Raw genomic sequence first — 19,452 nt, forward strand, 5'->3', positions numbered from 1 at the left:
CATATCCTCTTCATACTACACTAAATCCACCTTCCGGAGCATGCCACCTCCCAGGAGAGCACACAAAATAAAAAGGATGTCCATTTAAAATCAAACCTGCAGGTTTTTCTTGACAAATTATGAAGATCCAGCAGCATTCGGTTTCAAACAGCAAAAACCAAACAACACAAAAGTATGCGTGAACGCCACACGATTTAATTTCTGGCCTGGATTTAATCTAAGTACAATCAGAGGCAAGAGGACAAAGAAAGACGGCAGTCACAATACCATTTCCATATTGCAGAGACCTCAGAAAGGAGGCTCTGTTAACTAGTAACAGTGTATGCATTGCAATGGCTGTCTTTCCCCACATCCACGCACCTTTAATACCCTCCCCCACTCCGAGCCTGTTCAAATTTTTCCAGCAGGAAGCAGCTGTCAGGTGGAATGCATAATAGAGCAAAGTGTAAACTAGAGTACATCTTCCTGCTTTGCTGTCAAGGCAGACAGTTATGCTTTCGAGACTATATGGAAATAGTTTCTGTCACATGCCCCATATCCTTGGCTCCATCTCAAATCTGGGCAGAGCAACTTATTTTTTTATTTTTTAAAAACAACATCAACGTGGATGCCATCAGCAAAATTAGCAATGTTCCCAGAATGCAATGAGTAAATCAGATCATCACACCACTGTCTAATGGTAGTGATTAAAAGAGAACGAGTGGTACACTGACAGAAGCAGCATGACATTTCTGTAAAATTAATTATCGATGAAATTAGAAATACTTACTCATGTCATGAGTTTTGTCAAATTTTATTAAATTCATTTTTGTAAAGCACTTTGAAGAGAGCAAGCATTGTAGTGTTGCTTAATATTATTTTTAACGATAAAGCCAAAATTAATCCCCATTTTATAGATGGGAAAACGGAGTCAATCTCCTTCCTTCCTATCCTTTGCAGACTATTAAATTTAAACTTGTTTTCTGAACGCAATCCCTCTTAGATATTGTACTTACCACCACAGTATATGAATGCTGAAAAGTTCAAAAGCAAACAGCATGGTATGTAAATACTGATTTGGAACCAAGGATTATGTTGATACTTAAAGTTGTTTCTTGTTATCTTCCAGTGAGCATTGTGCATGTGCATGTGTGTATATATACGTGCGCGCGCGCACACACGGTGCGTGTGTGTGTATGTGTACATGCATCACATTTGAGCTGCAATACAGAAGTGTATGAAATGAGAGGAGATAGGAGTCTTTCCTTTACAGGGGTCTGTTCTGTACCTTAAAAGATCTGTGTATTTTGGTTCTCTCTCTTTCCTAACAATACTGCCTTTACCATGGCTTTATCCTAGTTCTCATTAATGCTCTTCAGCTCATTTCTATGTATGAGGAAACAACCGATCTTTACAGATTCAAAGTCTGGAATTCTTAAGGATATTTATAAGTCTGTCCAATAAAAAAAAAATCAATAAAGTATCTGATTTGATTGTTTACAGGGTCCTTCATACATCAGCCTCATTCAGTTCCCAGTTATTTTATCATGGTTGCATAGGACATGATAAATAGCACCTTCATTTCTCAGAGACAGCCCTACAATCCTTCTGGGACTACACTGGTCTGGCTGCATGGGAGCAGGATATTAACACTACGAAATGGAAAAGTACCCTGCATAGATAAAAATCACAGTAAACTAACCCTATGTGCACGTGCATATTTGCACATAGAGCATCTGCTCTCTCTAGAGGGAATACCTGAAATTCAATTTAAAATATCGTTTTTCTAGTTCCATAATCACAAGCAGGCTCGTCAATTGCTTCTTAATTGTATCAATTCACCTGCCCACTTTTTTTTGCTAACTGACAGTTTCACCTTAGAAGAATACTTTTACATTTAATGCATTATTTTTAAGCATTTGGAGTGCTTTTCTAAGGAATGATAGGTTTATCGGAGAGTTTACTATTAGACTAGACCTGACAAAAACCATCCTGTCAGCCAATGTAATTTGCACAGAGCTTCACAATTTTAATAAGCAACACCATTCTCATAAGAGGAATCGGAAAGCTTTAAATATAGCAGTAGGCTCTCAAAAGGGGTCAGAGTCATGAATTTTACAGGTCTGGTTTTCATCTGCTTTTTGGAAGAATATATTTTGAAAATATTAAATGATGCAGCAGCTCAACATAAGTGATCACAACTCAGGGGGAAAAAATACATGCTGGTCTGAAAGGTAGTAAACCTAGAAGAAACTTGGAATTTTCCCTTCAAAATTTTAAGCTCTGTCCTTTCAGCTCCAGTGTAGGCAGATGAGAGAGACCAGATTTTACCACCTGGTCATATTACAATCCAAACACTAAATTCTATTCAGTAGACAAAGTACTTGTATGTCTTTTTTAAACAAAAAAAAAAATAAAATCTAAAAACAAAGTTTCATTATTTGTTTTTTTTAAAAAAACAAACCCAGCTCTGGCTGCAGCAAGAATAAATGAGGAACACTCTAATTTTCCCTTCTCGTGGATCTACAATACATCATTTTGTCAGGAACAGTGCAAGTTCCTGATTATGGATCTAATGCCCTGATCCTGCAACTGCAGCATGCAGGCCACCCGCTGCACCTATGCAGAGTTGCCATGACCTCATGGGCCTCCGTTGGTTGCTCTCTGTCCACATGCTACTGGACTGGAGCCTACAGTATGATGCTGGGGTTGAGAAAAGAGTAACAACTAAGCCACAGTGGCATTTTCTGTATTAGCAACAAAGCAAATCAAAGTTGTCAGTGTTTACCTACTGGGGGAAGGCACAAGTATAGCTAAACTCATTAAGCATGTGTTATCAAAGTTTAAAAATCATTAAAATACTGTCCCTTTAAATTCTTTCAAACTAAGACTAACCCAGGGCGCTCTGTTCCATTTTAATTTCCTCTGTGAAGTGTAAGCTTGGTAATAAGCAGTTTCAGGAAGTTTCTCCTAGTTTCAGGAAGAGCTATCCAACATTAAGAAGTAGATTCAAATGGCTTCCTATAAAAATTAAAATTGTCCCTGGAGATTAAATAGGAAAACTCAAGAGAACAAGAATACGGTCATGGATGTCTATAAGGGGGCAATGAATGCAGCATCTCAAATGTTCCTGAGAGCTTCTTGTCATTGTGAACACCTTGCAAGTCAAATCCCTTACCGTGAAGTAGAACTGCTCCGTTTCCTGCTGATTGGCCCGTCTCTTGGCAATGCTTGGCTTGCTCATGAAAGTTTCAGAGACTGTGGATTTGACGGATTCCATGGAGTTGCTGTACTGGAAGCAGTCAGAGACATCAAAGTCCTCAATTGTGACTATATCTTGGATAGTCTGCAGTGTGGCTTCCATAGTTTTCTTAACCTGCCTCAGCAAGGACAAAGAGGAGTTAAAATAAAAAATAAATAAAGATGAGAATCGGCAGGTGAAAAACAGGGGATCTGTGTCCCAGAACATTTTATTAATAAACTGATATGACTGCCTTTGAGTCCTATGGGCCGTAACCACAGTACAAGCTCTGCTAATTAACAGAGCACAGTCCACGTAAACAACCGGCTACCAGCAAAATAAATCTGCATTGCTGTATGCTGTACAAACCCTGCAGTAAGGAAAAGGTTATTCCAGTGCCCTGGTGCGGGGGAAATAGGGGAATCTGCCCATATAGCAAAGAGAAGTGTTGGGGGGAACCGTGGAAGGCTCAGAATCATTTTATTCCTGTCACTTTGGGCTTCAAAACACACTGCATTAAAATAAGACCACCTTGTAATTTGCCAAGTCTTTTACTGAAGGTGTCTTCCTTGCTTGGGGCCTATAAAGGGACCACACAAACAGGATGATAAATTGCAGGGGGGTTGGAGGTGTGCATTGGATATTCTGAGGGGCTCCCCATGCAATGCCATCCATTTAAACCTTTTCAGGTCAAAGAGACTGAGAAGGATACTAGACCTTGATGGGATGAATGCTTAGGGCTAGGAAGGGAGGGAAAGAGGCAGCACAAAAGAGGGGGAGCGCCTCACTGTTCTGATATGATCCAAAGGCTGATTTCCCCCATCTCCTTTTCAAAAGAGATTCACTATCTTTAAAAAAAACACTGTTCGATCTCCCCTGCCTTGCACGGCCATCTACATCTGTGCACAGTGAACGAACAGACCTCAGGCAGTGAAGGAGTAGGTGCCAAATGTGTAGCCACCCAACTTGGCAAGAGCCGAATTGCTATTTACAACAGGTACCAAAACCTGCCCTTCTACACAGGTACAACAAATTTAACCAATTCACCACAAACACCCCACAGTAAGGACTGAAGGAATCTCACTCTTCCTCCAGTTTTTTCATACCTACCCATTTCCCATCTGCCGGCATTTAAGTGTCACTGTCTGAAATAGCAGACAATGGAAGGAGAAAAGATATACTTCATTTAGAGAATCTGATAGCGAGGTACGTGACTTATTGATCACAAGCACTGAAACCTGATGGTGTGTGTTCTTCCACAATGAAATCAGCTTAGTATCATTACTTAATTCCTGTCCGCCCCGCACCATCTATGCCCAAATGGAACAGGAGATGGACTTGAATATCAGAAAGTAATACCTGATTATAGTTTCTAGTTTTTTTAAGTAACTGAAAATAGGTATTTCAAGTAACATCTTTTTTTCCCTGATTAAGAGTATAGTATCAATATTGCACACACAAATATAATAACTGCCATATAAACACTTTATTCTCTAGTATCTTGTTTAGATTGCAAACTTAAAATACAAATTAAAAAACCCACTAATGCATAGATACAGATGTGCAATCTTATTTGTCTGTTTTTAATCTATGCACAGTTTTTAACACATTTGTAAAGACTTCTGTGGCCAGACAAGTAAACAAGGGACTGAGACTTTAAAAAAAACAGCAGCAGCAAATGCTTCTATATTTGTAGAAAAGAGCGAAGACATTCTCCAATATAGACTAGCATCTTGTTTCACATGGGAGAAATATTCCAGTACCTACCAGCAAATATTAGTAAAACTAGGCTGAATACAAAGAAACATGTTGAACAGTAGCTGTAAGGGATAAATTTGTAGTATAGATTTGTTTTATAAACCATGAGAAGAAAGAACTGTATTAAATCAGAGTCGATTGTTTACATGAGAGCTAAACATTCAAGTGAAACAAAAATTAGGACTTGCTTGAGGTTTTTTTTTTTTTTTTTGATTTTTTTTTTTAAAAACAAGATCGATCATTGATCCTTTGCTATTCAGGTGTGGCTTCCTGAGACGTGGCCACGCCTAGCAATTTCAGATTGAGAAAAAGGATAACACTGGATTTGTTTTAGAAATTTCTGCCCCATGCAAAGCTGCTGTGAAGGAAAGTCAGGGATACAGATAAACACTGAAGCCCTCTGCTGCCCTCCTTCCACATCTTCCTACACAGGTCAGCGCAAACAGGCTTATTGAGATGAGGTACTCCCTTGTCCCTGGGCTGTGTGAAGATTCTAATATTGCAAATGCTGCAAGCGGTTTTTTGGTTGGTTTGTTAGCTCACCTCTTCGTTTTCAATCTTGAGCGTAGATAATCTAGACTGCAGCTGCTGGCATCTCTGCACCAACTCACTCTGGACTGGCTGCTGGGCACACAGTTGTGACACCTGCAAAAAAGAAGCCCCCTTGATAGAGCCACAGTACATTCAATACCCAAGAAAATCATAATTATTGTGTTACGGTATTAAACAGTCCAACGACAGTGATAGTTTTAGTGCTTGAGAAGTCTCTGAATTTAAGCCAAAACAAATCAAAGCTAAGCCCCATGTTTTACTGAATTACAATCCCCTGCCCCTAAAGTCAAACAAAATAGGAGAGAGAGAAAGAAAAAAAGACAAGGAAGAATTGAGTAAGAGAAACAAGAGTCACTTTCAATGAGCTAATCCTGAAACATCTGACTTGCACTAGAGACCACAGGCTGAACAGAACCCAGAGACTTCAATGGGATCTATGTCAGCTTAGGGCAGGGAAGAATTTGGTCTAACAAGTCAAGTACTTTGTGAAGGGAAAAAGCAGGCTTTTGGCTTGTCCACTTGGGGTATCTATTATTCCCCATGGCTACAGGAAGGATTACGCCTGTTTGCTATGTGACTGCTGGGCAAGCACCTTTTTACATACTAAACACTGGGCTCTCTCAGTACTGGTGAGAATGCTCACGTTTCACAGCACACAGCAGCCATGCGCTTTGGTAAGAATAAACTGCTGATATCATAGCAGAAAGCTACAATCCGTTAAGGCTCAAGTTGCCAACCAAGCTCCCCGTCCCCCCCACAAAGTAAATTTCATACATACAAGAACCACCCCAACAATCCTAGGAGAGCTATACAAACCTTCCTACAGACATAACACAGCAAGTCAGCGGGACATCAGCAAGTCTCATGACTAGGGATATGTTGGGGGGATGAATATGTGGGACTAGAAGCCGAGCTGGCTGGGTGGGAGCAGTCCTTTTTACTATCCTAGCGACACTAATCTGTGCATGAGTATAGAATAAAAAGGCCACTTTCCAATTCAGGGTTTTCACATGTTCCCTGCCCTCCATTCCAACACTTAAGAAGAAAGAGACTGACAGCCTTACGCTGTGTTTATGTGTCTAGGAATGAAAGCGCACACTGGCCATCAGGAAGCATCTCTCTAGCGGAGCCTTTCCTCATGTTCGCTAGGATAATCCAGACATCCAGCCAACTGCCTAAGTTGTTACGCTGCATGCAAATGCCATTTAGATTTCTGAGCTGGCTTCCGTTGACTCCCAAACATGGCTCCCAGATAAAGCTGCCGAGCAATACATTTTCATTGACAAAAATGAAAATCCTTCGACTGCCCTTGTGTCACCATAAAATGTGTGAAGCACCACAAACCATTTGTGCTCCAGGACTACACAATCAAATGCATCATAAATCTGCATATTAAATTGCTTGTCTTTCTATTTTTCTTCAGACAGTGGCAAGGCTCTAGGAATCAATTTAGGTAGCAAAGGTTAATGACTCTGAATACTGGCTTCTTTCTGCAGTGTAGATTTTCTTCCAATTAGCTCCTCTAATAAAAAGGGGCTCTACATAAGGGTACAATATTCTTCAACTGGAATATTAGCAAGCAAGAGCTCTGCAATTCAGTCTTAGGAATGGGGTGTCAGAGGGGAGAGAAAGTGATCAAGCTGATATTTCAAGTTGATATCTCTGCCCTCTCTTGTTGCACCCTCCAAAAACCTATGTAACTGGAAAGCACCAGTGGTGTGTCTGTGCAAACAGCTGAGGGCAATGTGGCTGCAGAAGCAGAGCTGGGCTCTGTATGGGATGATTAAATCCTTCAGATGTTACTTCAGTCTTCTAATTTGAGAGTCCTTGTCTGGTAGAAGATGCGTGGATGGGGAAGGGAACAATGGTGTTTCTCCATCTTTAGGATCACAGCTATTTGGCTGCTTTCCTCTTCAGTTGGTTTCTTACTCAAAGTGAGTCAATTGCAGGCTACAGAAATCCATGCCACGACTTATATTTTCCTACTGTGTCCCTTTTCCAAGGCCTCCCCCTCAACTCCCAAGTGGGAACCAAACAGGTGGCCTTTTTGAGGAGGCTGCTGTAAGCGCAGTGTATGGATAGCTGAAGAAGCTGCTTATGGAAGTTGCATTGTCCACATCTCATCCTGAGTAGCAGTTTTCCCTCCCACCTATATACAAGACTCCACAGAGAGGTTACAGTCCATGTCACTTACCTACCTAGCCAACACTGTCCTGTAACAATACAGTCTCAAGGCCATTTTTCCACACTAACTCCAGCCCAGTGACCCAGAGTACATGCCCCTGAGCCCTAACAGCAAGGAAGTTTTGTTTTACTACAGATCTAATCCTTTCAATATAATTCAATGGGATGGAGATTTCTGTATATGTTTACAGAGCTGGAGCAGAGGGAGAATAACTGACCATGTCACCCATGTGGGGCTGAAATTCAAACTTCATGGGCGGGCAGAAGACGTTGTTGTACATCTCCATGAGGCGCTGCTTGTCACTGTTGGCATCCAAGTTCTCCACTGCATTCTCAATGGCATCCAGGCCCTCATGCTTCGACTGTTCCAGGTTCAGCTCTGCAGACAGGAAAGTCCTGAGGGCTCTGTTGAGGCTGGCATGGTATCCCAGATCACAGCACTGCTGGAAAACAGACACCAGGCTATGTGAATAAAAAGGCTAAAACTGAATGGTCCCTGGGTAAGGACAAGCGTAGCAGAAAGCAAATCATGGGTACTAAGTGGTACTCTTATGATGGACACTGTCATCTCACCGCAAAGCAGAGGTCTTGACCACTTGTTCTCAGAGATCTCATGATCCATTGTGTAAGAAGAGGGCTGTTAAACACAAGACAGTCAAATTCCAACTCTGGTATTACAAACTGCCTCCCTAACATCCCCCTACAGTTTCAACTGGATACATTAGTCCTCGTTGACTGTCCTAAATTGTGCTGGAGTGTCGCTGTGTGCTGTTAAAAGCCTGCCACATTCCACCCCAGAAATGGATGATTTCAATAGTGGATTCCTATATATCCCTTACCGAGGCTCATAGAGGCAATTGGCTGCTACTGGAAGCACTCTGAAATCCTTAGACAAGGGCACTCTATGCAAGTATTCTAAACCTACTGAGCACTATTTTTCACATTGATCTTGGAGGAGCGATAAGCTGGTGTCAGTTGAGCATGCAGACAACAGATCAGGACACACATTACAAATATTTTCAGGGGCTCATCTTAATATGCTTTCCACAGAGGCATTCCTAAAAATACCAGGAAGCCCAGTTTTCATAGACAGAGGATGTCTAAATTTTGCATTTAGCTGCTCAAATCACTACCTGGGCAAATGAGAGGGTATTAACACATCTAAATGCCACCTGGCTCAGAGGATCAATTTGTCGCATTTCTGGCCGTCATAGCTTACCCTGGGTAACTATGAGACAAAGGCCAAATGACTTCTGCCATGCTAGAAGGGCAACAGTGGCCCTCAAAATGCATGGCTGGGATGGTTTCATTGCTAGGGTGAGACAAAGTGAACAAAAACCTTCAGGTAAAAAGATCACAGTCAAGCTTTTACTGGCTATTACTAACATTAGCATGACATCACTGGAAGCCAATCAATCAGGCAGGCTCATCTGCACCCAGCTTCCATAGCCAACTCTTAATATTTCATAAGGAAGAGAAGCTCTTTTCATTACTTGATCAGAAAGCCTGAATTTTACAGATATGTAATAAATAGAGCTAGAGAAATGTCCATCTTCCAGGAACTGCAAGTGAAATTAAATATGCGAGGAGAATATCCAAGAAGAAAGAGCCCATCTGCTTGATTGCTATGCTGCTCTGTAAGCAAAAATCACAGCATCTCCTCCTCCCCCATCATTTGGGTCTCATCACTGTCCTATTGTAAGTAAATGCCTTCAAAAAGAGAAAGACACCCAGACCCTGCCCCTCCCCTGCTTTTTACAAGACTTCTGCCACAGAATGCTACTACATGCCCGGGTATTGTGCCAATGGACTTTAGCAGGTGTGGCGCTCTTGTAAAGGAACAACAGTCGCTGGCTTAACTGGAGACAGAATTAAAGGACATTAAATTCAATCAGGAAGAACAAAAACCCCAAGAACAAAAACAAAAGCTGCTTGATGGAGCATTTGCACGTGCGGGGACATTCTCTGGTAAAGAGCCATGCAAGCTATTGCTGCTCCACAGGCATATTAAAATTCCATGTCCCATGCAGCAAAATTTGAGAGAAGTCAGATTCAGTTGGACCAACAGTCCAATGAGGAGGATCTGCTCAGACTGTTTACAGAGACTAATGCTCATTTTGCTTAAAATGTGGGTCAATCTACCACAGAGCCTAGACACACTGACAAGTTCATCTCCAGTGCTGGTGCCCATTTTTCAAATTACACCAAGATACATGTGCATCTGAGAGGATAGCTGAGCTTATGTCAAAAGGATTCATTCATGAGATAGGAGAGTAAAATAAGATTTAATATTTCATAGCCCACCTCCAGGAGAAACCAGGAAGATTAGATTAAGACAGCAACTTTTCTGCTTTCCTTTATAGAAGCTGGTGGCTGAGAACATTTTCAGTCCTCTCTGTCACTAACATTTTAGAGCGTCCAGCATATCATATTTATAAGTGTGTCAGTCTCACTGGCCTTTTCTGGGTTACATAAATGTTTGATGGAAACATTCTCCAAGGAAATCAATTTTTTATAAGAATTTAATGATAGCTCATCCAAATTCATTTCTCAACATGACAGCTGATTAACCCTTTGCCAGCAAGTAGCCTTTAAACAAACCCAGAATACAAAGTCGAGGAAAATAACTGTTTTAAAACTCAAGTTTCTGTTTCTTTTTTGGGCGGGGGGGGGGGGAAATGGAGGGAGCTTGTGTTATTTTGGGGTGGGATGCAAGGGAAAAGGAAAGCTTGAGCTCTTGTTGGGACAGCAGAAATCTGTTTATTCCCAGGATTGCAAAGGCACCCTAAAGGCACAAGTGCCAGACACACTCACTCACACATCCCCTGACTTCATTCCTTTTTCAGCCTTAGTGGTCCACTGGCTTTTTTGAGAGAAAATACAGATTGCAGAAGGGTCTCAAAGGTGGCTCAAAACGGACTTCTCTCAAGATCAATTTTTCGATTAGTGCAATAATTTCATTAACACAAGGATCTGCCTCAGTCACCAGAGTCGGGAAACAGAACCAGTGACGAATGTCTGGGACAACACACAGTTTTTAACTCACCACTATTTCCATTGAGGATATTGTAGGTGTTTCAGGGTTGGTTTTCAGATCCTGTTTGTATTTAAATCAGACCCTCAATAATACCTCAACAGGGTTTTACCATTGGTAGGTTTAAGTGTCTTATTAACAGTTGCCATTTACAAGTGTCATTGTTAGACTGGGAGTACACTTAGCTCTATTTCCAGCTTTGTCACTGATTCACTGAGTGAACCATCAAGTCCCTTTACCTGTGTGACTGTTTCCCCCTCTGAAAAAAATTGAGCTGACAGTGCTTACCAGTCCTTGTAATGCACTGGGTTGGGGGGGGGGGGGGAGATCTACAGATAAATGCTCTATACACTCTTAAGTATGCACTTTGCACAGTTAATCAAGTGGCTAAAGGGTTAACTATGTCATTGTGCATGAACATGGCCCGAACTGTAGCCATGTGACCTACTGTGGTCTGTCAAGGAACGGTAAAAAAGAATTAAGCATTGCTGAAACTTTTGTTCTTCCTTGCACCTGTGTATAATCTGGAGACAGCTGTACCAGCAGAGCAGCCAGACAAGTCCTGCCGGCTAAACCGCTATAAACTCCTTGGGATCTCCTTGGTGTTTAAAGGAGAGTTAAGGATTTATCAAGGAAATCTAAGTGGTTTCTGTGAGATTTTTCACTACACATACCTCATAGGAAGCATATTAAGAACTAGCAGTCTGTTGGCTGAGTGCTTTACAATAATTTGTTATAAACTAGAACTGGAAGTTTCAAAAGGAATTTGAGAATATTAGGTGTTCAAATCCCATTGGACTTCAATGGGAACTGGGTGTCCAACTCCCTTAACCTCCTTTAGAACACCCAGAAAGTAGTAATTTTCTATAAAGTCAAGAAGCTGTAATACAAATCCAAGTCAATTTTTTTTTTTTAATATGTCAGGTACAAATCCCTCAAAAGACAGGGGTTATAGTGGAAATGTTGGATGTCCCACCAATACAACAGCATTGCCATGATGCATCACACAGCACGACAGCCCTCCTTTTAATAGTTACAGCTGCACCTCCAAATAAAAAAAGATTTTAAAAGGTCTTGGTATAGAGAGTCTTGATCTGCAGAGGAAAGAGCAATAAGAATCTCAAATACTTGAACCTTGTAGCACACTGAGCATGGCTAGTCTGACTTTACAACTGGCTGAATAATGACCAGTGGAGAGTGATCAGAGATGAGGAATTAATTCTCTTGTTCAAACCCCCACCTCCCCCGCTGCATCCACCCACATAGCTTCCTCCAAACAACTTCCCCCAGGGCTCAGCAAAGATGGTTTTAACATCGATTACAGGGAAATATTAGGGTTGTCATCAAGAAATGGAACAAAGTGGGATCCAATAGCAATCAATGACTGGATGAGCAGAACTAATTCAATGCAGCTCATGCCTGTGAGGTGGGGCGGGGCACTCACACTAGAGGAAAACATTATCAACACTAGCTCTGAAAGACTGGGACCAGTTTTACATTACCTTACTATATCACTCGGGTGAAAAATCCGCACCCAAGTGAGGTAGTTATATTGACCTAACCTCCCCTCCCCCCTGTGTAGATAGCACTGACACAGCTACTGCCTCTCCGGGAGGTGGATTAATTACACCGACAGGAGCAGCTCCCCCGTCGGCGTAAGAGCATCTTTGCTGCAGCTGCACCACTGTAGCGCCATATGGGAAGACAAGCCCTGGATCATCTCAGACTCCCAAAGTGGCTTTTCTGAGGTTTCCAACAAGCGTGAATGTTAAGGTAGAGATGATAAAAGTAGCTGTTACTTATTCAGTGTATACCTTTAATAAAACAAAATTTAGCGCTAAGAGAAACATGCTAAATTGCCACTCCAGGAAACTGAGGTCTTCTGTTTAGCCGCAGAATGTGTACCACATAGGCAGATGCAGGGCAACTAGCCATACATACTGCTTTATGGTAATTTGCCCCAACCCTAAGCTTGATGGGACTCTTCTAGGGAACAGGCGAGTTCTCTTTCCATAGACCATTTCTTTCTTCCCTCTTTGCTGAGACTACCATTGAGCTAGGAGTGGGAGAATTAGCGGGACCGTTGGTGATACAGACACCTTGCCACTGTGAACTGGCCTAACACAAATCTTATATTATGCAGTTCAAATAGCAGCAGTTGGAAACACGTTACGTCACTGGAGATCTGTGTGGATTTGTATCAGCGGGAGGTCCTAGATACAGGAGAATGGCTCTCTACATATCTCACTGAACATTCTATAAAGAGACACCATACATTTGAAAGTTAGACAATTAAAAAAAAAAAGTTAAAAGCAGTTTTGGGAGCTACATCTGCCTTTGAGTCCTTCTGCCAATTGTTTTATAGTTTTACAAACACATTTTCCTTTTTTACAAAAACCCATCTTTCAATTATAATCTTGGGGATTTGCTTAAAACAGTACGTATAAAAACAAACAAATGAAGCATTCCTTCTTTATAAAGATTTCTGTATTCTGTGCCCATTGTACAAACTTCCCTTCTTTTTAACACTCCCTTTGCCAAGCAACTGTTTAAGAAAAGCTTCCTTAACCCTTTTACTACTGACTATTGTACCTGGTACTTTTCCCCAACGTACAGTGATCAGGGCCTGTTCTGCTCTTCAGGCAGACAACATTGCAGGCCATCATTGCAAAGGGGCTACAAAGGATGCTAGCACAAAAGGGGTTAAAGAAGGAGATGCACACAGTGGGGTTAATGGGAACGACATTCACCCAAGTAGCAGCGCACTTACATCAATGAGATCAGACAGGTCGTGGATGTAATACTTGAACACAGATGCATTGGTGGCTTCCAGAGCCAACAGATACTCATTTCTTGCCTTAATGGCCTTCAGTTTATTTTCAGTATATTTTGCTTGGCGCTGAAAAGAAACAAAAGAGTTCATTCAAAAAAAAAGAAAGAAAAAACTTCTTGGTGGCAGAACAAACTGTGCCCTCAGAAAAATTACACCTCATCTCAATGCTCATTTACCTTCATTTGGGAACTAATTTCATCTCACAAAATTCCAAGGCTTAATTTAGATCAACTCAGATTGTTAATCAGACAACCCTGCATTTAGGGCTTTACCTGCAGACAACCCACAAACGAAGAGTGAGTGGAGGGCGTGAAATGTTAGATGGTCTTACAACGTTATATGGTGACTTAAAAACAAGATGTCATTTCAGTCAACCTCCAGACAGGCAAGTAGGGCCTGTTCTGCTCTTCAGGCAGACAACATTGCAGGCCATCATCGCAAAGGGGCTACAAAGGATGTTAAAGTATTTGGATCTGCTTAAGGAAAGAGGTAGGGGATTAACATTCGCCCATGTTTGCTTGCGCGCCTCCAGATACCATGAGCCAGACCCTCAGCTGCTGCAACATCAGTTGCTAATGATCTGGCCCCATATCTTACTACCCCATTAACGTTAAAGAGAAGGCAATAACCTGCCCAAGAGCAACTTTAAGGAAGATATTCCTTACCTTCTAGCCTCACCTCTCTCCAAGTAAAGAGGCTTTGGCTCTTCCACATCTATGCATACTGAAGATAATTACAAAATTTGGCTGCTGGGCTATCCAGCCAAGTTAATGACAATGCTCACCTTTGCATTTCCTAACACTGCATCCTTAACCCTGCATTATAATGTAGTGTTTTGAATGTAAGCATCACTAACAGGAAACTTCTCAGCAGTCACTCTGGTGAATAATTGCAAAGCTCTCCTTCCATCACCATTTATTTCCTCAGTGTCACTGCTCATTTACCTTCTCCTTCATTTTCTCTATTTTCTTGACTGAGCTCCGTCGGACATGTTTCTCTTCAAACCTAACGTTGGAAGTTGAGTCAGGGGAGCGTGGGGTCTGTTTGTCCTCTTGCTTCACCGACTTCCCAATCTGTTTCTCTTCCTGTTTTTCTGCCTCTTTCAGCTTGCTCTGAGCACTGATGCTGTCCGCATTGTACATGTGGTAAGTCTTCATCACCTGCAAAAGAGATCATTGAGCAGTCACATAGCAGCATGGTTTTGTACGTTCTGAGAAGGATGAGCTTGTTGTACCCAAAGACAAACATGCTAGATGCTCAAAGATTTTATGTACACCTTCTCAATATGGAATATTTGCCTCAGTTTCAGCCTCCAATATATCTGCACAAATGAAACTGGAAAAGGCTGCACCAGTGCAAACCCTTGCCTATAGCTATCTACACCAGGTTTCTGCACACCAGTGGTTTGCCACTGACTGCTGAAACTGGGACAAAACCCAAGTATAGACTAGGCCCTAGGTGTGTAGAGATTTTATTCACTGGGGTGGGTGGGGAAATCAAACAGTGCTTTTATCTTTAAAACAAATTGATGTCATTCTACAGATCACAAACATTACTTCAAGAGGGCCAAAGTACCCTTCAAAATAAAAGGCAAAAAGGTAGAAGTTCCTTACTGAAACTGGTTTTAAAACCGCTACCCATTATCCATGTTCTAATGGTGACAAAAACATCCTACCACAGAACAGGGACAAAGCATGTGCACTTATGAAATTGGGGTTCTCAGAATACTTCTGGAATCAAACTGGGTTATTATTCAGCTCTGATTTGGAGTGCTTTTTCCATAACTATTCAAAAAGGCCCTGCTACGTGAGTTTGGGCTGACTCCTGAGATGTACCGGGAAAGGTTCCGGTACATCTGAAACTTTTTCCATAATGTAATTTTGGCCTCACTAAGATCCTTTTAGTAGAAGCCAATGGACTAACCTGTGAGGGGGGAAAAAAAACCAACAACCACCTATTTCTCTAAATTAGTTGCATGGTAAATTTTGGTATCCGCTTGGTTTTCAAAAGTTTTGAGCTATAGCCTCAAAATTAAATGAAACCAGTCACTGGGGATTCACAAATCTCATGCAGCCCTGTGTAAATCAGTGGCTTCCTCCCATTGGTTTCAGTGGCCATTGCCTGTCACTTCTCTGCATCAGCCCGAGATCCATATTTAATTTATTTAAACAACTTGAGGTTGACAGTTTGTTTTTAAAATACCAAAAAAACTAATAAAAGACCAGTTGATTCCCTTAACATAACCGAGGAGGGTTGTACCGCATTGGATAGTTACCATATACATGTATTTTCCTTAAAGTTTTCACTCCCATAGTTTGAGTTTGAGGCCCACAATCAGTCCCTTTGTACTATCTGCTGAGTGACCAACAGCACAACACTGCTTGCTGAGGTCCTGTTGCTGGATCCAGTAGGAAAGGATGGTGTGAGAAAGGAATGGGCTCTAGAGAAGAGATGCACTGTAAGGTTCAGAGGGGAAGTGCTTTGAGTGTTTTGTAAAGAGAAACATTTGCATAAAAAATTACTGATAAAAATGTCATGCTAAAAATCTAGCTACTCAAACGCCACGTTTTATACATTATTCCAAGTACATCTGAAGATGTAGAAGAGAGACAAGCCTCTGATTTGATGTTTTGCCAGTGCCACATGTCATCATCATTTGGATAGTGGGATATGAATATGCATCTTTGTAATGTAATAATGAGAGGTGCCTTTATTCATATTTCATACAGAAGCTCAATCGGCCCGAGGCTTCTAGTCTTGGAAAATAATTTGTACTGATGTTCTTTAGCAATGACAAAAGGAAGAATATGTTGCTATAGGCTTTTAGAGCACCTTAGTCTTTGTGGTCCTCTTGTAGTTAAAATTAGGATTATGCATCAATGGGACCCTCATCCCTCAAAAGGTTTCCAAGTGAGATACAAGGTCTGTGCATGCAAAGTCCTGATGGGCAAACCTCAGTCAGTTCAGATACAAATCTGAACCTCTTGGATCCACAACTTTAGCCTTTGCAAGTCTCCCAAGAAAACTGTCTTTTGAGAGTTTCAGGTATTTCCAGAGTTGGAACTTGGAAGGGCAGAAGTGCACAACGAATATGGAAACTAAGAAGATGGGGGGGGGACCACGATATATTTTAGTTTCAGAGAACACCTGGATCTAGTTTTGTGTAAACCAGGAGAAGAGAGGGAAAAGGGCATAACATCTGAACTGGTTTATCCACACTCAATTAAAAATGACCTTGCAGTGGAAATAGGCACTGATGATAATAGGCTGATAAGTGGCCAGTAAAGGTTATCTGAGTACAGGGCCCAATATGCAGTCCTGACTTCAGCCCAATTCCCTTTGGAAGCCATTTGGTTTTAAGATGCAAAGCCATTTATGCCCATTTCACCTTAGTCTGAACTTTAACATAAATTTCATTTAAGTGAGATATATGCTCTATCCTCACTCAAAGATCAGTGAAGGTTCTCAGTTACCGAGAGAAGTTATACTTAAACATGAAAGAGCACATGAACAGTGTCAGTATTAACAGAGACCTTCTGAATAATTTACACACAGAGTTTCAACTACAACATATGCCTAGACTAGAAAGCAGGCATTTATAGTAGCTGTAAACTGCACAGAAGTCTATTTTCCTCTATCGCTGGAAAGGGAGCTGGCAGGGAGAAAGAAAAAATTAATAAAAATCCAATTTTAATGAAATCCTGCTGACGATGCCTCTGTGCTTGCTCCATGTTTGGCAATGGGGTCAGTGCTGACTCACTATGGCCAGCTGGGGTCAACACCACAGCCAAAGAACAGATTAATATGACAGCAGGACCAGGACATAAAATTCTAGGGAACAATTTAAAGAAAATAGATTCCTGAAGGCATATGCCAGAGATTCACAGGGTTTTTTTCCACTTCATGTTTGCATTGTGAATTTTCTTCATGGTATTGAAAATGAAGTATTGTTGCATTAAGCATCAGTCGCCTTACTGACTAATCTTCAAGGTAATATATTTACAAAACATGTGAAAGATTCAGAAACTTAAGAAATGGGAAGTGAAAAGACTGGTAAAATATCATTTCTTTTGGCAAAATCTGTCCCGGGAAATTAAAAAGCAGAATCAAGTTAATGGTGATCAGTTGTCTCAGATAGTAAATTCCCAAGGCTGGTGTACAAGATCTTAGAGTGAGGATGCAATTGCTACATCCACTTTCCCAACTTATATGGCTGCTAATCAGCAGGTAACCAGACCGGGATGGCATGTAACAGGCATACTGACAAGACATGAATTTTCAAAGGTATGATTGCTGCAGATCAGCAGGATCTCTGAGCACAATATTGCTGATGACAATCCGTTAACCCTGAAGTTATTTCATCTGTAATAGGCAAGACTACTAATCTCACAGGATCCAACTGCAGACACAAATGCTAAGGTGAGGCACTGGTTTCATGTAATGACTTAAGACCTATATTGTCAGTGCTGCACCTGAAGTGTGACATGTGGCCACAAAATGAATGGGATAAACAGTGATATGGCTGAATTTAAAACTAGACTGAACATAAAACTCTCCTCATTTGCTCTGTGAGAGAATCAACTGGTCTCATCAGATGTTTTAAGCTGATATAAAACATTATTTCAGGCCTAATTGATTTATAAGACAAACACCCACAAGTGCTGCTCATGTCAATGGACTCAAAGAATTCATTTGCACAAGGTTGCATGAAAACTGAATCCCAATGAATGGTTCATCTAGTTTCAAGACCGTTGCTCATCACTTCTGCAAACTGGGCAGCTGATCAGAAACTTCCTTACAGCCAGTTTAGACAAGCTGTTTTTTCCTGGTTAGTCCACCGATTCCCATAAAAGTTATTTAGTAAGGGCAGTTACAGTGGAGAAAAGGCAATTGCAACAGAACTGAACAATACACCATTTTGAATGAAAGTTCTATAGAATTCTGTGTTCTCTCTCTCTCTCACACACACCCCTCCGCCCCCTCCTCCCCATTTGCTATCTCTAATTTCTATGAATAGATGAAATCTAAAGGAAACGGGGCAGTGAGTTTGTTCCGATTTACTTGAAATTTGAAGTGATTGTTGTCCGTTAGGCAGAGAGTAGCAAGAGTAGTTCATATGCAAAGGCATTTCTAGAAGTCCCAACTACAACTGCTCTCCCTTGCCCAAGCAGTCAACATCCTAAACCAAATTAAGTCCTAGTACAAACGGGTACAACCTCACTAGAATCAATAGAGCAGTATCAGATATGCATCTGGACCCAAGAAGTTAACATTCTCATTCACTCATTTTGCTAGTGGCATGTTATTCATGGCAGAAACTACAAGAAACTTGAATGGCTGGTGATTAAGTTTGATCCACTTAGAAAGAGAGCTACTTTATAGTATGGTTGGGGTGGGGGTTCCTCTCTTTGTAATTTGAAAAGAATATTCAGAAAAGGGATGATCTGAAATTTTAAAAAGAAAGAATGAATTTCCAGTCTCTGCCAGGGCTACAAAGGTTATTCATGCGCTAATAAAATGTTCATTGGGGTGCTTAGGGAAAACTGAAAGGATTTTTCCCAGTGATGAGTACTTTAAGATCACTTCCTTCAATACCTGGCTCAATGACTTGTGAGAAACTGGTGTCCTGAACACACACATATTGGTACATAAGTTCCTCTGGGTCGTTATCTTATCATCTGAAGTGCTGTGTATACTTAGTGCAATTTAAGTTAAACAAAATACTTGAAGAGACAAGCGTCTGGAGGCAGGTACCTTTTCTGCTGTAGGAGCCCTTACCCATACATAATACAGGAGAGAGAAACACAAATGAAGCCTAGATTAGGCCAGCAAATGAGAGGCCATTCCTATGGCAGGCAAACCAGACAACGT

The 19,452-nt window shown here is 41.2% G+C and overlaps 1 protein-coding gene across 4 annotated transcripts in view; it reads right to left on the reverse strand.

The window, feature by feature from the left end:
* SRGAP2 (SLIT-ROBO Rho GTPase activating protein 2) overlaps positions 1-19,452 on the reverse strand; it is a 203,406-nt gene that overhangs the window by 48,279 nt on the left and 135,675 nt on the right. For 3 of the 4 annotated variants that reach the window (XM_034767146.1, XM_034767148.1, XM_034767149.1), the window contains 5 exons: positions 14,526-14,741; positions 13,519-13,647; positions 7,933-8,157; positions 5,522-5,623; positions 3,158-3,355 (listed from right to left, as the gene is read on the reverse strand). In XM_034767146.1, the coding sequence (XP_034623037.1) occupies positions 3,158-3,355; positions 5,522-5,623; positions 7,933-8,157; positions 13,519-13,647; positions 14,526-14,741 (870 nt within the window). The remainder of the gene's footprint in view (positions 1-3,157; positions 3,356-5,521; positions 5,624-7,932; positions 8,158-13,518; positions 13,648-14,525; positions 14,742-19,452) is intronic. The other variant, XM_034767147.1, reaches the window with a different exon arrangement.

Source organism: Trachemys scripta, chromosome 4 (genome assembly GCF_013100865.1).
Source record: "Trachemys scripta elegans isolate TJP31775 chromosome 4, CAS_Tse_1.0, whole genome shotgun sequence".
NCBI lineage: Eukaryota > Metazoa > Chordata > Testudines > Emydidae > Trachemys > Trachemys scripta.